Source organism: Anas acuta, chromosome 1, assembly GCF_963932015.1.
Source record: "Anas acuta chromosome 1, bAnaAcu1.1, whole genome shotgun sequence".
Classification (NCBI taxonomy): Eukaryota; Metazoa; Chordata; class Aves; order Anseriformes; family Anatidae; genus Anas; species Anas acuta.
This window is the reverse complement of record NC_088979.1, coordinates 192,435,806-192,457,733: the sequence shown is the minus strand read 5'-3', so window position 1 is coordinate 192,457,733 and position 21,928 is coordinate 192,435,806. Positions and strand designations below refer to the sequence as shown.

The window sequence follows — 21,928 nt, the reverse complement described above, 5'->3', positions numbered from 1 at the left end:
ACACAGTATCCCAACTATAGCTCTCCTACCACTCCTCAGTCTTAATTCACTCCAGCTTCTCACAATCAGAGCAAGCAGGAAGTTTAAGGCTCCAGCTGTCATCAGCCTGATGAGGAAGCAAACAGCAAGATCTCAGAGCCCAAAATAAGACCACAGTCTTCAGAGCAATCCAGTTCTTCCCCGATGGCAATTATTGTATTTTCTATTGCAATGAACCCAATCACTGTAATACAAATTTGCATCATCTCATCCAGAGGGAATTCAAGTCCTTAATTCTAGACAGGAAGGTAAGAAGAGCAAAAGGTGTTCTTCATGTTTAAATATGTAAAAGTAATTTCCAAAGCTAAGGTTATTCTCCTTAAAAAAAAAAAAAAAAAAAAAAAGTCAGAAGTTCCTGAAAAACAACTCAGTTCTGAGGCAGGGAAGCCATGTGACTAGGGTTTGGGGTTGTTGGTTTTTTTTTGACCACAATGTAAACAACTTCTAACGAGATAGATTCGTTTCCTGAGTCACATATGGGAATTTCAGAGAGACACCAAGGAATATCACATAGTCTCCAGAAGGATCCTTCTTATGTGACCTACCATACATAAATAAGGGCTGTAGCAGCCACGACCTTGAAGCAGAAGCATAAAGATTCACAAAGACAACAGACAACCCAAAAAAATTGCCAAAAGGTTTGTCTGCACCTCCAATGCAGAAATCCCAGTCAATCTAGATGTGCTGTTTACAGCAATACAGAGTGCAAAATGTTTTTACATCCAGAGGCAACTTAGTTACAGCAACTCCGTTATAGCTATTAAGCTGTCATTGCAAGGCACCTTTCTAGCTTCAACCATACAGCAAAGCTGCAGCCCATCTGGCAGAGGGCAGACAAGCACACCCAGTGCACACAGATAAAGGGGAAAAAAGTCCAGTATCTACTAAGTCTTATTTAAGTCTTATTTAAGCATCTGTAACACTAGGTCAGCTTATTCAGTGCTTTGACTACTGATAATAAAGAGAAATTCAGGTAAATGTGTCTCAGAGGCCTAGCTGAGGAAGTCAAACACCACATACCACTCTCCACAGTGCACAGCCTTCAACACTCCCACAGCAGCGGTGGTCTGGCGTTCAAAACCTTGTCCTATGTGATCTGCATGGGCTCGCGTCCGGTCTTCAAATAGCATTTCACGGGGTTCACTGGTTCGAGGTAGGTACTGCAAGTTTTTTATTTCATTGGTAGTTCTGTGTAAGAAAAAAACAATAGTAGTGACACAGACATTTCCCATAATTACTTAATTTCTACTCAAGGCTGCAGGAACGTACAGTCAAATGAAAGAGACAGCAACACTTAAGACAAATAAAATATGCAATAAGCTAAGCAAAAAAAAAATCTGAATGCTGATGCAGTATTAAAAAAATAGTCAAGCTCTAAGTGCACTGAAAGACCCTAATGACTGCCTCACTCAGTTACATGCCCTAACAAAGGGTCCTGGAGCTTCATCTTTGCCTGAGCCATGCTGTAGGAGCACTGGTTTCAGCTCAGCTGACGGTAGGAGTAACAGCAATAGACACCTCAGCTGTCCCTCAAGTAGTTTGATTGTTCAGTTTTCACCAGACAGCTGGAAAACATGTACGTGTTTTTAGTTTCATGTTGTAGAGCTGGGAATGAGAAGCAGAAATAGATCATCTCTCCAGGGCTTAACGAACGTGGATGACACAATGCAGGGGGAAGCAGAGCCACAAGAGCGTTTCCTGTCCAGCTCCAGCCCACACTGCGTGCTGCAACGCATTTCCCAAGAAATGTTCTGCTTAAAACCACAGGACAGCCAAGGTTAGAAGGGACATCTGGAGAGCGTGCGGTCTGCCTTCCCCTGCTCAGCCACAGTGGGTTGCTCACAACTGCGTCCAGCCACGTTCTGAGCATCTCCAAGGTCAGAAACCACACAGGCTCCGGGCAGCCTGCTCCAGGGTTCAAGTGCCCACACTGTAAAGGTGGTTTTGTGTATGCTTGCTTTTGTTTCTTATTTTAAATAGAAAATCTTTTATTTCAGCTGATGTCCGTTGCCTCTTGTCATGCCACAGGGCACTGATGAGAATAGTCTGATTTTTTTTTTTTAAACAGCCCTCCATCAGGTGCTCATACACATTGATGAGATCCCAACTGAGCTTCCCTTTCCCAGGGCTGCACCCCAGTTCTCCCAGCATGTCACCAGACCTGCTCCAGTACGGCTGTGTCTTCAACTAGTGAGCCCCAAATTGGGCATGACATCCCAGACGTGGCTCAGCAGAGGGCAAGAATTGCCTCCATCCCTGCTGGCAGTGCTCTTCCTAACTCCGTCCAAAAGGCTGTTGCTCTGTTTCAAAGGCACGCTGACAGCTCACGGCCAACTTGGCATTCACAAGGACCCTCAACTCTTTTTCCTGTCAGGCTGCTTTCCAATTGGGCTCCAGCCTGCAGAGCACAGGGTTATTCCTCACAGCTGCAGGACTCTGCACTTCCCGAGTTAACCTTGTGGGACTTCTGCTGGCCTGATGTTCTCCAGCCTGTCAAGGGCCCTCTGGCTTGGCAGCACAACCCTCTTGTGCATCAACTGCTCCTTCCAGATTTTATTGTCCACAAACTTGCTGAGGGTGTTCTCTGTCCCGTCATTAATTAATGAAGGTGTTGAAACCTTTGGCCAATGCTCTTCAACACCTGGAGTGCTGCCTGCCAGCTGGACCCTGTGCTGCTGATCACAATCCTTTGAGCACAGCAATTAAGCCAGTTCTCAGTTCACTTCATTGTCTATCCATCTGGTTTGTTCCTCATTAATTTGAATTTGAGAAATTTATGGAAAATAGGTGCCCAGTGTAGAAAGCCTTTCTAAAGTCAGGATTAACACCACCCCAGCACCCCCCTCATCCACTGAGACAGTCATTTAGTTGTGTAATAGAACTGAGTCACAGAATCATAGGACAGCTTGAAACTTCTTCAGCTTGAAACTTCATCCCCTCCATGGTCGCTGTCTGTATACTCCTTCTAAGGCATTTGACCTTGCTTCCAGTTCTTGTCCCCTTCATTTTTATACTCGAATTTTAAGCAAGAGAGCTCCGAAGACATCACGTAGCTTTCAAGTTCTGCAGAGGCATCCTCACTCTTAAGCTAGTACTTATACCCAGTAACACAGCGAAGCGTGAAGATGGCATTTGCACGTGTCACCTTCCTGATGAGAGAGAAGCTCTTGTCCCTTGAGATCCTTAAAGATTCTGATCATCTTTAAGAGCAGGGGTGTTAATACCCATCTCCTAGCATACATCAGCAGTTTGCCTACTTATATTTCTCTGAACTTTTCACCTCGCTACATCAGAAGTTTGTCGCATGGACAAAGTGAGGAACATTTAGATTACTCTGTAACCTTAAGTTCTTAAGTTCCAGAGAGAACGAGCACCTTACTTGGCCAGACAGCAAACAATTAAAAAGCAAAACAAAAACATCACCACCAATAACAAAAACAACTCTCAGAAAGCAAAGCAACTTCAAAGTATGTATTTTAAGAAGACTTACAGAAGTTTAGGATAAGATAAAATATTAACCAGCAAAAGGTTTGGGATAAAGTGAATTTGCAAACTAACCAAACACTCATCAAGCAAAAATATTTCAACGTACCTCTTCCTTTTGAAAGGTGACTTTGGCATGTCAGCCACGGGGATCATCTGTTCTCCCGGACGTACCCACATAATGGGACCATCATCACTGTCTTTACGACTCTCTAACTTTAAGCTAGAAAGCGTTCCCCATGGCAGTGTACACTAATGGGAAATACAAGGCACAGTTTTTAAGTGAGTTACCTTTTTTTTTTAAGCAGCCTCTGTCACAATGCAAACATTTATTAAGCAACTCAGTTATCTAAGTGAATATCTCACTTTATTACAAGAGTACTAGAGAGCGTTGTCCCCCTTCTCCCACCCTATTCCCTTCTGTCCTTACTTTTAAGAAGGGTGATTCTTCCAACATATCAAGGAATTCAGGAAAGTAATCCCCCACTTCCTCATCAACTGCTCCAACCAGGCTGATCTGTCTCATTGGGCCAGCTCTATACGTACCATGAGAGTATGTTCTTTTTACCTACAAGTAGAATATGACAGTAAAAGTTACATCAAGGTCACTACCACCCGGTCTGCATTCAATAAATACCTTTAATCTCTGTGCTTACATTTTCTGATTGATATCAAGCCCTACACAGTCCTCATTGTACTCAAGATTATTGAGCTCAGTTACTATGAAGTCATCACCAAAGACAGAAGTTCTCATTAAAGATGCATGACAACTATCTTCTATATTTTAAAGTCTGAAAGTAAGACGGAGTAAATATTGTCTTTCAAGAAAATAATATTCCAGAAGTAGCAACTGTGAAAGACTGTTCAAGTATGTTCTACTCAGTGATAAATCAGCATTCTTACCTGCATTATCTATCTACCTGATCTGCACATTTAACTCATGTCTGAATTTTCACTTTTTCCTCTAAGACTTACTCAGCACCCTGAGTTGCAACTAATTAAACGATTCTGCTCATCACCCTCTCCAGTACGGCCACTGTGTGAGCCCATTAACTGCAACCGATTATCATGGTGAAGACAATGCCCAAGTAGAGTTGGTACAGGAAGAGAAAGAAGGACAACTAATCCTTCATTTTCCTGTCTTCTGCTCTCCTCCCACTTGAAGGGCTGTAACATTCAACACCTGTTTAACAAAAATCTTATTTCAACCTTTGATAGGAAAAGTACTGTATTTAAAATGAACAGAACTTAAACTGATCTGTCTTAAGTGATCAGGACCACTCTCTCTTAAGCATCTGACTCCCCATTTAACAGGCTGAACACAGCAGTATTATCAAACAAAATATGATCAGAGCAGAGGGGAGAGCAGATGGATTACAGCACAAACCAACATGGCATTTCCCTTGCACTGCATCTCTAGACATTCTGCACACAAAGCAAGAAGAAAAAGATACAGGGAAAACAGGTAATGAAGTACAACCGAACTCTGGTCCTCAGCCAAAAGACTACTCATGTTTCCAGGGCTCTGTTAACTATGACAATGAGGAGGGTAATTCACAGCAGTTCCAGAAAAGACAAAACCATACAATATGGATCAACATCGTGCCCTTCTTAGAAGCTAGAAGGATGTATCAAGCTGCCTTCCAGAAACTGAGAACCAAACCCTCTCCTTCAGATCCCTCCGTCACACATGCCCAGGTCATGGAGGAGTAACTAAAAGGAGGCCTGTAGTGGGTTTACGTGGCAAGGTTTTGGTAGCAGGGGGTGGCATAGGGGTGGCTTCTGTGAGAAGGATCTAGAAGCTGCCCCGTGTTTGGTAAGGGCCCCACTGCTGACCAGAGCTGAGCCAAAAAGTGATGTTTTGAGCCTCTGTGAGAGCACATTTAACACGGGGAAAAAAAAAAAAAAAATACTGCACCACAGAGAAGCTGGGAGAGTGAAAGGAGTGAGAAACAGCCTTGCAGGCACCAAGGTGAGTGCAGCAGGAGGGCAGGAGGTGCTCCAGGCAGGCAGCAGCAGTTACCCTACAGCCTGTGGAGAGGCCCCTGGTGGAGCAGGCTGTCCCCCTGCAGCCCATGGGTCCCACATGGAGCAGATCTCCACGCTGCAGCTCCCCCATGGGTGGAGGAGCCCCCGGTGGAGCAGGTGGATGTGGCCTGGAGGAGGCTGCGGCCCATGGAGAGCCCCCGCAGGAGCAGGCCCTGGGCCAGAGCTGCAGCCCCTGGAGAGGAGCCCACGCAGGAGCAGGGGTCTGGGGGGAGCTGCCACATGTAGGGGGACCCGTGCTGGAGCAGTTTGCTCCTGGAGGACGGACCCCATGGTACAGAGCCGTATCTGGAGCAGTTCTTGAGGAGCTGCTGCCTGTGGGAAGCCCACGCTGGATCAGTTCACCAAGGACTGCATCCTGTGGGAGGGATCCCACAGCACAGGGGACGAGAGTGACCGAGAAGCAGCACTACAGACCACAACCCCCATTTCCCCGTCCCCCTGTGCTGCTCAGGGGGAGGAGGTGGAAGAGGATGGATGGGGGATAGGTGCTTTTGGTTTCTTTTCTTTGTTTCTCACTTCTCTAGCTTGTTAGTAGGATTTATTGCCTGTTATTATCTCCCTATGCTGAGTCTGTTTTGCCTGTCACGATAATTACTGTGTGATCTCCCTGTCCTTATCTCAACCCTTGAGCCCTCTGCATTGTATTTTCTCCCTGTTCCTCTTTGAGGAGGAGGAGTGAGAAAGCGGCTGTGGTGGAGCTCGGCTGCCCACCCCAATAAAACCACCACAAGGCCTTCACAGGATACCTGAGCTGATTAATGGCAAGCCAGAGCCACACTGAAAAAAAGCAGTACTGCTAGAAAGCAGCATTCCCCTACCCCCCAAATCCATAGTCATACATTCCTGCAGCTCTTTCGCACTGACACCTGCTGATTTGGTGGCAAGTCCTCAGCAAACACCCAGTTCTACTGAATTCCCACCAGCTCAGCCTGCAGGGGCGCCTTCCCCTGCACCAAGTGGCAGGAGCTCACAGGACTGAGGCAATGGGATAAGAAAGGGACAGCCCTTTCCTTAGTGGCTTACTGCACATCAGTTCCACAGTAGCCAGAAAAACACCTTCTAAAGGTGCAGCTAGCCACAGATTTGTCAGTTTACTGACAAACCAAAGATGTAAATTGATTGTTCTCCTCCTAGCACAAGTAGCTGAGCATGCTTAGCATTCCACCACTCCTGGTCAAGACATGAAGCTGCCAGGTACATCTACATCCCTTAACTTTTTTAAAAAATATATATTTTTTTCCTTAGGAAAGGAATATAAGAGAGAGACCATGAAAATGAATGCCTGGCTGGAAAGAACACGAGGCAGCCTGGCAGAGGAGGCAGCTGGTGGCAGTGAGCATCATCTTCTGCAGCAGCCATCTCCAACTGCTCACCCGCTTCCACTGCGTTTTCCTGCAGCAGCAGACGTGGTTGGTCTCTGCTTCAGAGCTGCCAGCAAGCACAAGACGACTTCCAGCTGCCCTTGAGAAATTGCTCTCTCATCTCTCCCATGGGCTGGGCACAAATAGAATAGCTCAGCTGGAAGGGACCATTTAAAGATCATCCAGTCCATGGCAGCATTACAGCATCCCAACTCTAGATGCAGGGCATGGGCTGAAATGGCACTAAATGGCACACGTGATTAAGGTAAAGCATTAGAAGAACACAAAAAAAGGTGAGGTCACTAGTGGAAAGGAGAACTCGCTAACAAAAAAATATTTTGCTCCACGGTTAGACTGCTATTAAGTAATAGAGTGAAGAGGTGAAAAAGACTTCTACTCGTGTTTAAGCAATAACAAAAGTAAAACGAAACCTCTGAAAAAGAAAGTAAGGATAATCTACATCTAAGCATAGCAGCCTAAGATATAAAATAGCATAGAAGATAGCAATGATTTCTCACTCAGCACCATCTTTTTGCTGATTTGTTCACAGGAAGAGGAAGATTACCCTATATAATTCTGAACTGCCCAAAATCATGTTGATATGCTAGAAGCAGAGTAATACATGAAGTTCCATACATTAAGTTGTGCACTGACCACAGAACCTGATTATACTAATGACACTAGAACAGGGTGAACACTGACGTGTATGTTACAAGTTTGAGCAAACAGTTGGATTGATCTAAATCCAGAATAAAAATAGTAATCACTGACACATAGCTTTTCTATCATATGGTCAACAGAAGTAGAATCACACACTCAGGAAAACCAACTAAAAAGCAGCGTAACAAAGCGCAGTAAAAACAGGTAGATAGATGTAACTGAATCAGTACGACAGCCTAACTTCTTTCTTCTCATGTAGCACAAATTTGAAGTATTTCACTTAGAAGTACAAAAAAGGATCCCGTGTCAATCTCTCACATTAAGAAAATAGAAAGTTATGACAGTAAAACCACCACACAATTCAGAATTAGTAAAACTTGAAAATTAGCTGCTTCTGTGACTAGTATAGCAACTGGTTTCTTTTTTTTTTTTTAAGTGTAACTTAATCTGCTCAGTTTTAAGTAAGGAATTATTAAAAGCAAGTATTTTAGCATAAATACCTTGGTGTCTCAAAGAGCCTGAAGAATAATACTGAAATTGAAGAATAGTACTGAAATTCTACAAAAATGCCACCAATAATATATTTGAGCATTATTATTCAAGAAATCAGAAGCACTTTAGACACTATCTTAAAGGTTTCCCATTTTCTGTGTGTAAGGTACACAAACTGGAAACAGAAGTCCAGAGAAACCAAACGTTTTAAGACTTTAAAATGTGAACTAGGCAAAGTCACAACTGAATCCTTATACTGAATACATTTTTCCATCCAAAATCTGAGTTTTTATGATTTTAATGGTTAAAAGTGCTTTCAGTTTTTCAGCTTTAAAAGCAGGAAGTCTGGAAAGAAGTCATCACACAACAGTGCAACATAAGAAAGAGCACCAAAAAGTAAAACCAACCACTGAACTCAAAATAATCTTAAACGCACAAAAAAAGCTCCACCAAACAGCAAAAACATTAAATAACCATAGAAATAAGCTGAGACATAAGAATAGCGGGTTTTCATTTCAACACAAGTGCACAAGCAATGCACTTACAAATTTGCACCTTAGAGCAAGGAACAATCCAGCTTCGTGCTCGCTGTTATTGCACTCATCCTGCTAACTTAGCAGCAATAGCCAGGGATGCCCAGAAGTCAATGCAGTGTTTCTTCTTACTTGGTACACTTGGAAAAAGGTGCCCAAAAGGCTTTCTGTTTTGCTTGCTACCTCTTTTCAAATCCTTGAAAGCTTACATCTGTTTCAGTTCCATCATTCATGGAAAATAATACTCAGAATTACTCAGCTTAAGCATACTTGCAAATCTGCTTGCTGTTAAAGCCTATGTATTCCTTAAGGGTTTTTTAGTCAGTTTTGGGGATCAGATTAAGACACCTTGACAGTTTTATGATTTTTCTAAGGCGATTCATTATCGCCAAAGCTTTAATTTCAAACATACCATTTCCTAAACAGAATTTTTAGGAGATGCATCTCAAGGCTTTTTATTGCAATAGTTCTACCAGAGCCCTTCTACCACTTACTATCGCTTCACATACTTCACATTGCAGCTGAAATCCTCAAATAACACAGGATGGATAAGCCAACTATTTAAAAGCAAGATGACCTATTATTATGTACTCCACTGACACACGAACAGTGAAGCAGTTGATACAGAATCCCAAAAATGAATTAATAGCAATGAGAAACCTTAATGGAAAACAACCTTGCAAAGCAAAGTAGCAACTACACTCTTGTAACTTAGAAAGACCTGTGGCAAGGCTCAGTCTCAGATTATCTCCAAGCAGCCAGTACAAAGCTCTAGGGCTTTGTTTAAATTGTGTTTTTTTTTTTCCCCTGTCAGTACAGAATATCCCAATCAGAAAGAGCAACACGTGACTAGCCAACCTATATCAGTGACAAAGCCATCAAAAAGCAATCCTCAAAGGTAACTTTAAGTGTGGAACAAACGAGCATGTGTGCAGATGAAGTCATTCCATATGAACTGATGCTGTTCGACGCTACTAAATATGGGAAAACATTTTTGCTTTGAATACAGGCTGCCATCATCCATCAAAAAAGTCTTTTGTTTTTTTCAAGCAATCTCTATGGTGCAACATATATGCTTTAACAAGCTAAAAGTCAATATTTTCATCGTCCAAAAGAAGAAAAAAAGATGTACTTTGGAAACTTGTGTAGCAGCAAACAGGTACTATCAACCTCTACAACTTCATTAGCTAACCAGACAAAGAGCTCTTGACTGAAAGCAAAATTTTACTGAAAGCTCCTGAAACAACTGAGACATTCTCCAACATAAAGGATTCCTGCGACCGCAGAATACATGAAAATAACACAATGTGAAAACTGAAGCCTTTAAGGATAAGAACATTAAATAGTATCCTATTAGTTCAGACTTCTGTTAGAGAGAAGCGTTTGCAGCAAGTCCCCTCAAATATTAGAAGAGAGAGTATTTTCAAGCAAATAGGATTCCAGAAATCAGGAACAGTGAACAGCAAAAACATCTCCCCAAAAATAAACTTGCAAGAGCTAAACATGGAGGACAGCAAAAGGAAGGTAATACTAGAATTGCTTGAAGGAGACCTGGAACGGGGAAAAGAAAAATAAGAGTTCAAGATGTTCAGAACGGTCAGGAAAAAAGGAGAGCCACTGATCTGAAGAGACTACACAATCATGAACCATCAGAATCATGCCCCTTGCCTTCTTTCCTTTAAAACACTTACGCTGTTTTCTGCACTATCTGAATATCCAGTGTCTAACCACAGTTAGCATAGGCAACATGGAATAAAGGACTTCAGAAAGGGGTGGGCAAGGAGAACTCAAGTTACTTCCCTGAAGCAGCAAAGTGCCTGCTGTCATGGAACAGGCTGACAGCGTAGTCCTGCACTTGCCCTTGAGCTACCTCTGGCTCTGTATACCAATATAATTTGCTGACTTAGCAATAAACCCAATCACTCAGGAGTTGGCTAATTTTTCTGCTGCCTTAACAAGACAAATTGGCTCACTGTGAGGTCCGAGAAGCACCCCAGCTTGGCACAAGAGCACACAAGTGGAAGCAGAAAGCAAGGACGTTCTCCTTCAGCAGCAGGTGCTAGATGGACTCTGATGATTTGTAACCGCACACTGGGGAGTGTAAAACATGGGCTACTTCCCCCAAATCAAGAAGGCTTTGTGATGAGGATCCTCACTTACCCTTGAGTACCAAGGCAGCTCACTAAAAAAGAAGCAAAGCTGTAATAAATCAGTGAGAACCTGAAACGCATTCTCCAAATCTGTAAGAGGATAAACACGACACCTTGAAGAAACAGGTGGAAAGGAAAGCAAGACAAAAACTACAGACCACGTAGCCCAGATTCAGCTTCCACAGTGTAAGAGAAAAACATTAGCACATCGGCTAAATGGCCAGAAAACAGGATAAAAGATGAGCATGTAATAAATATGGACATGTCAAAGAACAATCAAGCCAAACAAACCTTTCTTCGCACAACATGATAGGCTTTCTCCAAAGACAGAAACATGGTCTAGTAGCAGCTAACAGTGGACAGATTTCCCTTTTCTGTACTCAAATAAGTACCAACAGGAGAGGCCCTGTGCTGTGGTATTCAGGAAGGATCCCTCCTCTGAACACGACTGTGGTTTCACCCAGCAGGCAGCTCAGTGCCACACAGCTCCTCACTCACCCCCTGCCCAGAGCAGGTGGACAGGGGAGAGAATCAGAAAGAGATAAAACTCATGATATGAGATAAAGACAGTTTAATAGGGTAGAAATGGAAGGAACGATGGCAACAGTAACAGTAAAGGAATGAACAAGACAAGTGATGCACAATGCAATGTGAGCTCCATCTGTTGTAACAGTCCTTCAGGGCAGGAGAGATGGTGTTTGGTACAGGATTGTCACACGCTGAAGCCAGGTTCCATCAAAACCCATTCTTCGTTAATCTGTGATCCTTACTGCAATCCCATTGATGTGGCATATAACAGCCATAGCAGCGATGACATGCATAACTGCACAGCAATTAACATCGTACAAATCAAACCATTTGCTGTTCCTGCCCAACATCAAATCCCCCCGAGGCACACATCTGCCTTCCCCATTCTTCCACATTACCCACCAAGTGCACCCAGGTCCCTGAGCAAAAGCAAGCCCACAGATGGGTCTGCCTTAGCCCAGGGCAGGAGTAGCCCAGACTGCCTTCCCCAGCACGCCCTTTATGTGCACTGCAGGGACTTGATCCCCTTCTACAGGATGTAACAGGCTTGATTGTGCACGGCCAGTTCAATTGGCAGATCCCCTAGTGCTGACTAGTGTGCATCCCCGTGTTTGAGTGCCCCAGCACCCATCACCTTCAGTGCAGTCTTCAACAATCCCTTGTATCATTCGATTTTCCTGGAGGCTGGTGTGTGACAGGGGATGTGATACACCCACCCAGTGCCGTGCTTCTTGGCCCAGGTGGCTGTGAGATTGTTCTGGACACGAGTCCCACTGTCTGACTCAATTATTTCCAAGGCACCACATTGCTTCAAGACTTGTTTTTCAAGGCCCAGGGTGGTGGCATGGGGCGTGGATACATTTTGTTTCCAGCCAGCGGTTGTTTCCACCATCCTGAATATATGGTGCTAGCCGTGGTGGGTTTTGGGGCTGTGATATAACCCACCTGCCAGGCCTCCCATATCGATATTCCAGCCACCATCCTCCACACCAGAGGCTTCAACTGCTCAGCTCACGTCATCGCAGCACATTTCACAATCATGGATCACCTGTTAAATGGCATCCATGGTCAGGTCCACCCCTCAACCACAAGCCCATCTGTATGTTCCATCTCTGCCTTGATGGCCCGAGGTGTCACAGGCCCACTGAGCTGTAAACAACTCACCTGCACGTTGCCAGTCCACATCCACCTCAGCCACTTCAATCTTAGCAGCCTGATCCACCTGCTGGCTGTTTTTTGAGGGCAGCCCAACTCTTGGGCACACAAGCATCTACATGGTGTACATTTACAGCCAGGTTCCCTACCCGGGCAGCAGTATCTTTCCACAATGCAGCAGCCCAGATGGGTTTGCCCCTGCACTGCCAGTTTTTCTGCTGCCATTGTTGCAACCACCCCCACAGGGCATTTGCCACCACCCATGTGTCAGTGGAGAGATGGAGCACTGCCCACTCGTGCCCTTCAGCAGTACCCAAAGCCAGCTGGATGGCTCGCACTTCTGTAAATTGGCTCCATTGACCTTCTTCAGCAGTCTGAGACATGTCCTGTAGGTCTCCATACAGCAGCCTTCCACCTCTGATGCTTCCCCACAACACAACAGCGGTGAGCAGGGCACACTGCTTCTCATTTTCTGGTAGCTTGTTGTGCAGTGGGGCTTCTTCAGCATGGGTCACCTCCTCTGATGATGATATTCCAAAATCCTTGCCTTCTGGCCAGTCCACGATCACTTCAAAGATTCCTGAGCAACTGGGGTTTCCTAACTGAACCCATTGTGTGATCAGTGTGACACTGAATAAAAGCAGAGCTGTATCAGATATATCTATACATTTGAAAAAATTATGAAAAGGAGTGAAACACTGAGCAGGAGTTGCTGCTACCACAGATCGTAAACTGCCCTGAAAAAGGCAAGAGTAGGCAACCAAGAGCAATCACTTGAAGCAGTCCTCTCAAGCTCCTTGACAAAGATAACTCGCCACACAGACACATGATGTGCCAGACAGACACTGGCCATTTTCAGTACCCTATTCATTCAGCCTTCATTTTGTAAAATAGAGTGTAAAGGGAGAGCAGTAAGACTGCTAAGTGTAGGACACATCGTGGTAGGCTAAAATAGCTAACATGACGTGACCTAGACAGGAGATAAGGGAGCTGGTGAGCAAGCTTCAGACACTGAGAACACTAGAAGAAAAGCTTATGCTGTCTGCCTTGTTCACTGCTGACCAGAATAAAAACCCTAGCAGGAGGATTGAGATAAGAGAACAAGAAAAGACTGTTCAACAGATTCCCCTGGGAAACATGAGATCACCCAGAGACCTCCAGCGAGCACATCAGACAAGCATTAATCAGATAAGGTTTAAAATACTCAAGTCTTGGCCTGAAACACTGGAATTGTTTTGTATCGCTCAGTTTCTTCTAGTCCACATGTACCAGTGAGCTGTCTCTGATTTTCCCTGTGTTTCTGCCTTGTCCCACCTGCTAAGTATTGTTACTGTCACATCTTGTGGAGCGTGAGCTATGGGGTTTTAGCAAGGCACTGAAAATGTACACTTAGCCAGCATGAAGACACAGTAATAGTTTCAAAATGTGCCTCAAGAGCACATAAAAAGCTTATCTGAAGTGATGTAAGCTGCAAGCAGGTGGCAAAAGCTGATTATTTGTTCTCTGAAATGCTTGTAAGAACTTGACAAGTAAGATTCACAGCTACGCAGTAACTGATGCAGCTCTACAACCTACAAAGATGAATGAAGCCAGGGATGTTCCTACAGCCTGGCCTCAAAGAGTGACTTATAGGATACAAGGACACCCATAATAATTGTGTTTTACCTAGCTGTAGAAACAGCCTGACTCTCTCAGAGACTGTTCACAGCAACAGAACTGTTACATCAACCTAAAAAAATTGTAATTTATTCAGGAGCCCAAGGCCTGTGATTGGTAACACCCTAGTTCCCTTCTCCCCAAATTTAAAAGCTAATGCTGATGAGACACTCAATTCCAGATGAAGTTTCCCTCTCCTGTACCTATTCCAGCTTCTCTCACACGTTTCCCCATTTCTCATCTCCTACCAAGTGAGAATGTGTTACATTTATAAGCAGTAGAGAAGAAAAGCTGAGAGGAGTTCGTTTTCAAACGTGTACCTGTGAGGCCAGTATTTCAGCTAGAGTTAGCAGGACCCCAGTGATTTCAGTCCCATTATCAGAACTCACTGTGCAATCTGCCTGAGAAACAACTACTGAGACTCATCTGCCACAAAGCAGGAGGTGGAAGCTTACTGAAAAGTACTGAAATAGTCAAGTAGAAAAAAAAAACACGCATCTCTGATACAATACTCTGATACCTTCTGCTTCAGGCTTAGCTCACTCCTTTCCATCGACTTTTTCAAAATAGGCGTTTTTAGATGTTTTTGATACATTAGGTTTATTAGACTGATTACATATGCTGCAAGTAGATCTCAAAAATGATCAAGAACCTCATCTAAAGTGAGCCTCATTTCAGTGTTTTAGCTGAAATTAGCAAAGCAACAGCCGAGTTTAAGGCTAAAGAAGGCGGAGATAGATCAAGGCAAACCAGAAAAACTGAAGTGTCAGCACCTCTCAACTGAGAGCATACACCAACTGCTAGGCACTGGACAAGCAGCTCAGAACAAGGTGGAGCACAGCAGTACGAAGCTTTTCCAGTGCAAGAATAGAAAACTACATTTAAAGTGTCATGGAAACACTGCTACAACGTGTAAGAATCCCTTCAAGATCCAGAGAACTCAGCAAAAACAGAAAGTATCATCAATCCGCATAATTAAGTAACTAATTACATAACCATTTAGTACTTATTTTTATAAAGTTAAAGACAGAAAACCAAAAAACAGGTAATTGATACCAATGAATCAAATTCACACAATGAAAAAAATGCAGCTGAAGGTTAAACACGTAAAACTCTCAATCCTCAGATTTCAAGAGGTCCTGCTATAACCGTGGAGGGCAATCTCCCTGACACAGCATCACTAAGAGCACGAGATTCTTACACTCCTTCCTCCACATCTTTCATACCAGCTCCAGTCAAAAAGGAGAACACTAAGCTTAGCAAACCTTTCAGCTGCAGCAGCCCACCTGGTCACACACAGACAGAATAAGATTAAAAATAAGGGAAAATAAAAGCAAGAGCTAGCAAATCAAGATAGTGACTGAAATGTTCCAGGAAATAGTGATGCTGTGCAAAAGACGACGTGAAAACATCTGGTGTATGCTATATAAATACGCACTATGCCCCTTATGTTAGCAAAAACGTGTAAGGAGCCAAGCATTTTCTGACAGCCAAATTCATACAAGTGATCAAATGCTACAAAAGCTTGCTGAAAAACAGAAAGAAAGAAAAGGGAAACTGTCTGAAGGCTTTGTTCTGGTAAACATACATTCGAAGTTGCTGATTTGAATGCTGTATTACAAAGTTCAGCTTCTTTCACCTGTTATATTTTCTCTTTCTGCTCCTCCTTCACACAATAGGAAATGATAATCTCAAAACCCAATGACCACAGGATTGATTTAACTGTGAACACCGATGTCAAGTTAACCCATCCTTTCAGTATAATTCACAAAATCAAGTTTGGGCTTTTCTTAAACGTGTCTTTAGGACAGATGACAGCACAGTCCTGACCCTATCAATGCTGTCCAAGACACCAGGTTAGAGAACACACACACGGACAGATCCGGCTTCCTCATGTGCAATGACCTAAGATGGAACTGCTCTGGACAGCTCCCCAGAACAGTCTGTGAGTTTCACCATTAATTAACAACTCAGCTTGCAGGCTGAAAAATTTTAGTAGACTTATTTTATAGAACATTCTTATTCCATGGCAGTAGATTTCTTCAAACCAGGCTTTAAACCAGGGCTACAAGTGTTCTCTTGCAGCAACAATTCAGTTCTGCATAGGCTTGCAAGGCAAGGTAACCCATGAAATTTCTCAATAAATGCAGTAGTTGTCTATGCAAATATTTACATAAAGAAAACAAAAGCATACTTTTCATCAAAAAAGATGACAGTATAACTTGAACTCTTGATAATTGTCTAAAAAAAATGAAGGCTAAAATAGTTTATAACCATTCCAAATGCTCACAAATAGGGATCTATTTCTACTCATGTTAAACAGGTGATTGTGATCTAAAAGTGATATAGACAGAAAACCAGGATTGAGTTTCTTCGTAATGGTATCAGATTATCTGTAAAGGCTTTCCATAATACCCTCCTCACCAAGGCTGCAGTCTAGGAAAGTTAGAATTTTTCCTCTAAACTTACAGAAGCTGAAATACATTACTGTTGTAAATATTTATATCTTTTACAGCACATTAATAAATACCAGAGGTGATATTTAACCAGTAGTTACCATTACAGGATTATACAATCATTTCTCCATAGAAAATAAGAAATAGATTCAGAAAGATGCCTGCCATATTGCCACATAACTGCTCTGAAGAGAATACAACTAACCGAGGGCAAATGCAAATAGAGAAGGATTAAATTAGTATTTATGTTAACCACTGTAAAGTTCTCCTTTAAGAATGAATTTAGAAGCCTCAGGTTACAAGTTACATTACTTAACTATGCCCTACACAGGTTTTTATGTATACCATTGCTCCAATGCATTAAAGTACTTCAGTTCCATGAAGATCCTCATACAGATAAACTATGATTTAGACACACAGATAGCCACAACTATATCATTTTAGCCCTCAAACACAGTTAAGTTTTAGCTCCAGAAACAAATCCAAAGAGAACTACGTACACATGCATGCAAACATTTTCCCTCCCCCATAAAAAGCAAATTCTTCTCAGGTAATATGCTCCTTGTCTTTAATAAGGCAGAACCAATTTATTAGTTAAACCATGGTGCTTCTAGTCTTCTGCTTCACCTACACAGCACTGCTAATAGTAACTGTATTCTAGAAAAAACCATTCACAGTTGTTTGAAACCATAATATGACTTTAGAAAGTAAAATGTATAACCTCTTACCTGAGCATGAAAATTTGACATAGTCGTTGTCTCTATATCTTTCTTTCCCAAAATCTCCATTTTCACTGGCGAATTGGGAAAATTAAATGAAAAGTAGTCTAAAAAGTCAGGTAAATAAGTAGCTGCCCCATGAACAATACCCATTACATAGTAAGCTGCACAGTTTTCATTTTCACTAAAAACCAGACCCACAAACTCTTCTGCAAATCTCTCCATCTCCACAGGAGATAAGTGGGAGAGTTCATTACTGTAGGCATGGATAACTGATGCACCTCCGTTAGGCTGGTGCTCAATATGAATCAGCTGTTTGAACTCCAATGTGTCCAACCTTTTGAGTTTATTTTGAACCCGTGGCTCCTTTAACGAGACAAATGGAAACTCACTGTTCTCTGGTATCATGGACTCACAGTCCTTCTTGGGATCCATATTTTTCCCATTGAAATCCTTAAGATGATCATCTATGATGCCTTTGGCTTCCTGATCCTCAACATCAGAAACCAGTCCTGAGCAGATGGTCTGAATGGATTTGCTGTACATTTTTGGGCGCTTCCTCTTCTCATTCTCTTTATGTTTCTTTTTCTTTTTCTTCTTCACCTTTTTAATCTGTAGCTCTTCCGCATTGGTTTTTGGTTTTTCCTTCCCAGCTGTTAAAAGTTAAAAAAAAAAAAAAAAAAAAAGATCTCTTAAACACCTTGGCATACAAAAGACTTGTTTAGAGATCAGGATTAAGGATACCAAAGCACTCATCAAAAGGCACATACAGAGACCAACAACAAGATTCAGTGAGCAGGTATCTCACTGAAAATGAGTAGACACCTGCCATAATCACACTATAGCTAACAATTAATCTACAGGAAAAAAAATAAACACAGAAAACAAGTTTGCTGAGGCTGCTTTTATAATCAGTCACGGTCCATAACAACACTGTCTAACTGGTCATCAGCAACTACTAAACCGGAAAGTTCAGGCGTTATCTGACAGCTGTCAACAAACACTGCCACACAAGGGGTTTATAAACAGTCAGTGAGTGTAAACCATCAGCAAGCTGTTGATAAACGCTGCTGCCAGGACCTACCTCATCACATGGCTTCACGCAGTCATTCTTCCAGAAACAAAGCAGATTTTGTTGAAATGCATGTGGAAACACCTAAAAACTAACCACTGAGTTTTCTTTAAAAAAAAAAAAAAACTCACCACACAGTAACTAGCTTAAAGTTGACTTTCAGTGTAGCTTGCATATTCATGTAAGATGTAAAGGGCTAAAGCTAAGAGTGCTCATTTGTGGATGCTGTGTTCAAGTGATTCCCGAGATAAACATCCTCCTTTCTTTTCAAGTGTTTTTCTTCTAGTGCTCGGGAGGAGATGGGTGGAAGAGTGGATAGCAAGTAAATAAGTGGGGTAACTCATGTGTCAGTGTCACGACACTGCCCTGAGGTCTAGCAGTTGATATGATCTCATTTCACGATTTGATAAAACCCAATTACTTACCGCATTAGAGCACAAAATTACAGTCACAACCAGCAAGTCAAGATCAGCAGGTTTAGACACCAAAGTTTATTTAGTGGAGCATTGCAATTAAATACACAACTGGTAAGTAATCTCAAATCACAGGAGTTAGATACCATGCTCATTTTCAAGCCAGTCTCTATTACTATGCTGCAGTAGACTGATTTCAGCTTGCAATCTTCAGACCAGGAAATTCACAAAAAGTCTTTTACAAGAAAAAAAAAAAAAAACATGAAAGATCACAACTGCTGGTGTACAGAATCACACATGCTTGGTAGTTAAGATCTGGTTTAGATCTCATATATGCATAAATACTGGGAAGGACAACAAGCAAGCAAGAGGCTTGCCTCCAAGCCTCCTGAGGTTCACAACAGCAGCCACACACCTCTGGGGTTTCTCAAGCATAGGCAGGTGAGCAAGTTCTCTCCCTGGCTTCTATTTGCTCATCTTGTGGGGGAAGAAGTGCCCTGAGGTCACTCGTTCCTTATTTAGCCGAAACAAGGAAGTGGGTGCTGCGATTTCCTAACCTAATCCACTCAGTTAAGAGCTACAAAGACTCCCCTCTAAATCAGATTTGACGTAGCACTCCCTGTGAGCATAACGTCAGTTTTAGCTAACCAAGTTCAACTGCCAACAGGCACAATGTGCTCAAGAAAATCTGTCTTTTCAGCAGGCTCAGTGTAATGTAAAGCCAGCACAGACCTTTGCAGCAATGCTACTTCACCTGGTAGATGCAACAGTCACCACTTTGTGGTTGTCTTCGTTCTGCCACAGTCCACCGGGCATGGAAAGACCATAAAGAGCAGCAAAACACATACTGCCAGCTACCAAATCCTTTTAGAAAGTCCCAAAAAAATAAGTCATCATGATGCCAACATACCAGGGGAAAATGTCATTACCTGACATTATCAACTACCACACACATTTGGTGGTACTGCAGTGGTGTCACGACAGCATCAGCTTCAGGTGAGAAAAACAAAACCAGAAAATGCTTAGGACAATTCCACACCACGTACTACCAAATCTGGCAGCCTTTTTTCCACTCCTCCCCTCTGCAATAAGACAGAACCTGAAAGGATCCCAAAGCCAACAGGTATCACGAACTATTAAAAATGCTTTACCTTACTATTTTCAGATTTTTACTCTAAACATGAAAATTCATTGCTATATTGAAGGCTACAGAAAGACGTCACACAATTCCCAACATTGCACTAGTTTGTAAATAGAAAACACAGAGTCCCAGCACTGAATGCAAGGTGGGGCTGGAGGAAGCAGGTATTGTCTGCCCACCTACTCCACTTGTTCTCATCCGGAGCCCAAATCTTTCACCAGTAACTCAGATCCAGGACTTAATGCATGACAGGGAAGGGATGGAAATGTGCATTATCAGGGTTACCATCAGCAGTTATATTATTTCCAACCAAATACATCAACTTCTGAGGATAAAGCAAAAAGCCATTTGCTATGGGCTCTGTCATACTCGAGCATTTCTATTATCACCAAAAACACCTTAAAACCAAAAAGATTATCACCTATCTGTCCTTGCTGAACACCCAGCTACTAAGTTACCTCTCAATTAGTAATAATGGAAAGCAAAGTATTTGCGTAGAAGATGCGTATGAATCTCTCTCTGCAAAACTACCTTAAAAATCGTGGACTTCTATTTCTACAGTACAAGGACAAAAGCAAAATCATCTCCCCTTTCAACCTCTCCCTTTCCCTGCCTTTGATTATAGCTTCTGAGAAGTCTTTCAGAGTAACAACCAATTTCATTCAACTCTTCCTGTGAAATGCCACGTTTCTTTAATCCACCACTTAACCTACTTCAGAGGCAGCCATGCAAACAAGGACTGGTCGAGTTACAAAACTGATCACCAGGAAACAGCACTGCAACAAGCAAAGCTGAGTCTCAGCAGCAGAGGTACCTATAGCACATACAAAAGCAGAAGATCACTGTAACATACACCATCAGGGTCAGATATACTGGATGGAAATCAGTATGTTAGATCAAGCTCTTATAATTTGGTATCTTACTAAAAATATCCAAAAAGGTTTGCGCTCACACCAGCTGTAAGAACAAGCTGCAGTTGTCCTGGTACACACCTATAGAAGTACTCAAAACCTTCTTAAGAGGGATTACACTAAAGCGTTTTTCAAGTGAAGAACATTTATCATTCTGTGTTTGTTTTCACACCACCACCTCTGTGAAGCTTTCAGAAGGAAAGAAAACGCTCTTAGCCCCAGGATAAAAATAATTCTTCTCCTGGTCTCCAACACAGTTTTTCTTCCAGCTTTTAGGGAGATTTTCCATTCATCTCTCAGCACAAATACACACACACCATGCACCAAAAGAAGTTGAATTTTTAAGTGGAAAAAAATCCACACAAACACAAGGGAAGACCAAACTCCCTGCAAACCTAACCCAAAGCTCCAACTCTTTAATATAACATTAAAGTTATACAATTTCTCATTTTAGTGCACTTAATTGTAATGTCATGGATCGAGCCACGATTTCTTCCCTCTGCCCTTTCCTATAGCACCTGCACACTCTCTGCATTGTGCCTGTTCCTATTATTGTCTTGCCATCAACTTATGTCCAGCTTTTCGGTATTTGTGTTCAACTACTTTAGTATGCAGTTAAAGTTTTGCTGAAGAATACAAACACCAAACAGAAAACAACCATTTCTTGAACAGAATTTCAAAGAAGAACGAGGCATTTTTTTTAGCCTCAGGCTTCTCCTCTGCTGAATTTCAAAGATCCAAAAGTAGGTGTTTAAAGTAGATGGTTAAAGCTGCTCAGAAGTTGCAAAGACCTCTATAGCAAGAGGAATTTGCTTGCTGGAATACTGTGATTGCTGTCAGCAATGCCCAGTGCAGTACTTTCAGCTTATTCTTCTTTTCCATTAGCAGTGGAGAGGAGCAGGACCATGCTCACTCACTCCTGTGCTGCACACATAAAGGTGCTTTAAAGCAAAATGTACTGCTTCTTCCAAAAGCAATGGTGTTTCTCTGACACCTGGCTAATGGAGAGCTGAAAAAGAAGAGCTCTATGCAATGTCTGCCTAGCATATTAATCAGGATGCTTCACAGATGACAATATTCAATTTGGTGAAAACACAGCTATCCAAAAGG

At 42.5% G+C, this 21,928-nt stretch overlaps 1 protein-coding gene across 2 annotated transcripts in view; it reads right to left on the bottom strand.

Annotated features, from left to right (window-relative positions):
* RSBN1L (round spermatid basic protein 1 like) overlaps positions 1 to 21,928 on the bottom strand; it is a 47,231-nt gene that overhangs the window by 5,175 nt on the left and 20,128 nt on the right. Inside the window, exons 3-7 of one of the 2 annotated variants that reach the window (XM_068669877.1) lie at positions 17,674 to 17,934; positions 17,291 to 17,355; positions 3,953 to 4,090; positions 3,632 to 3,774; positions 1,060 to 1,227 (exon numbers count right to left, since the gene is read on the bottom strand). In XM_068669877.1, coding sequence (XP_068525978.1) covers positions 1,060 to 1,227; positions 3,632 to 3,774; positions 3,953 to 4,090; positions 17,291 to 17,355; positions 17,674 to 17,934 — 775 coding nt within the window. Of the gene's footprint in view, positions 1 to 1,059; positions 1,228 to 3,631; positions 3,775 to 3,952; positions 4,091 to 17,290; positions 17,935 to 21,928 lie in introns of both variants that reach the window. The other variant, XM_068669876.1, reaches the window with a different exon arrangement.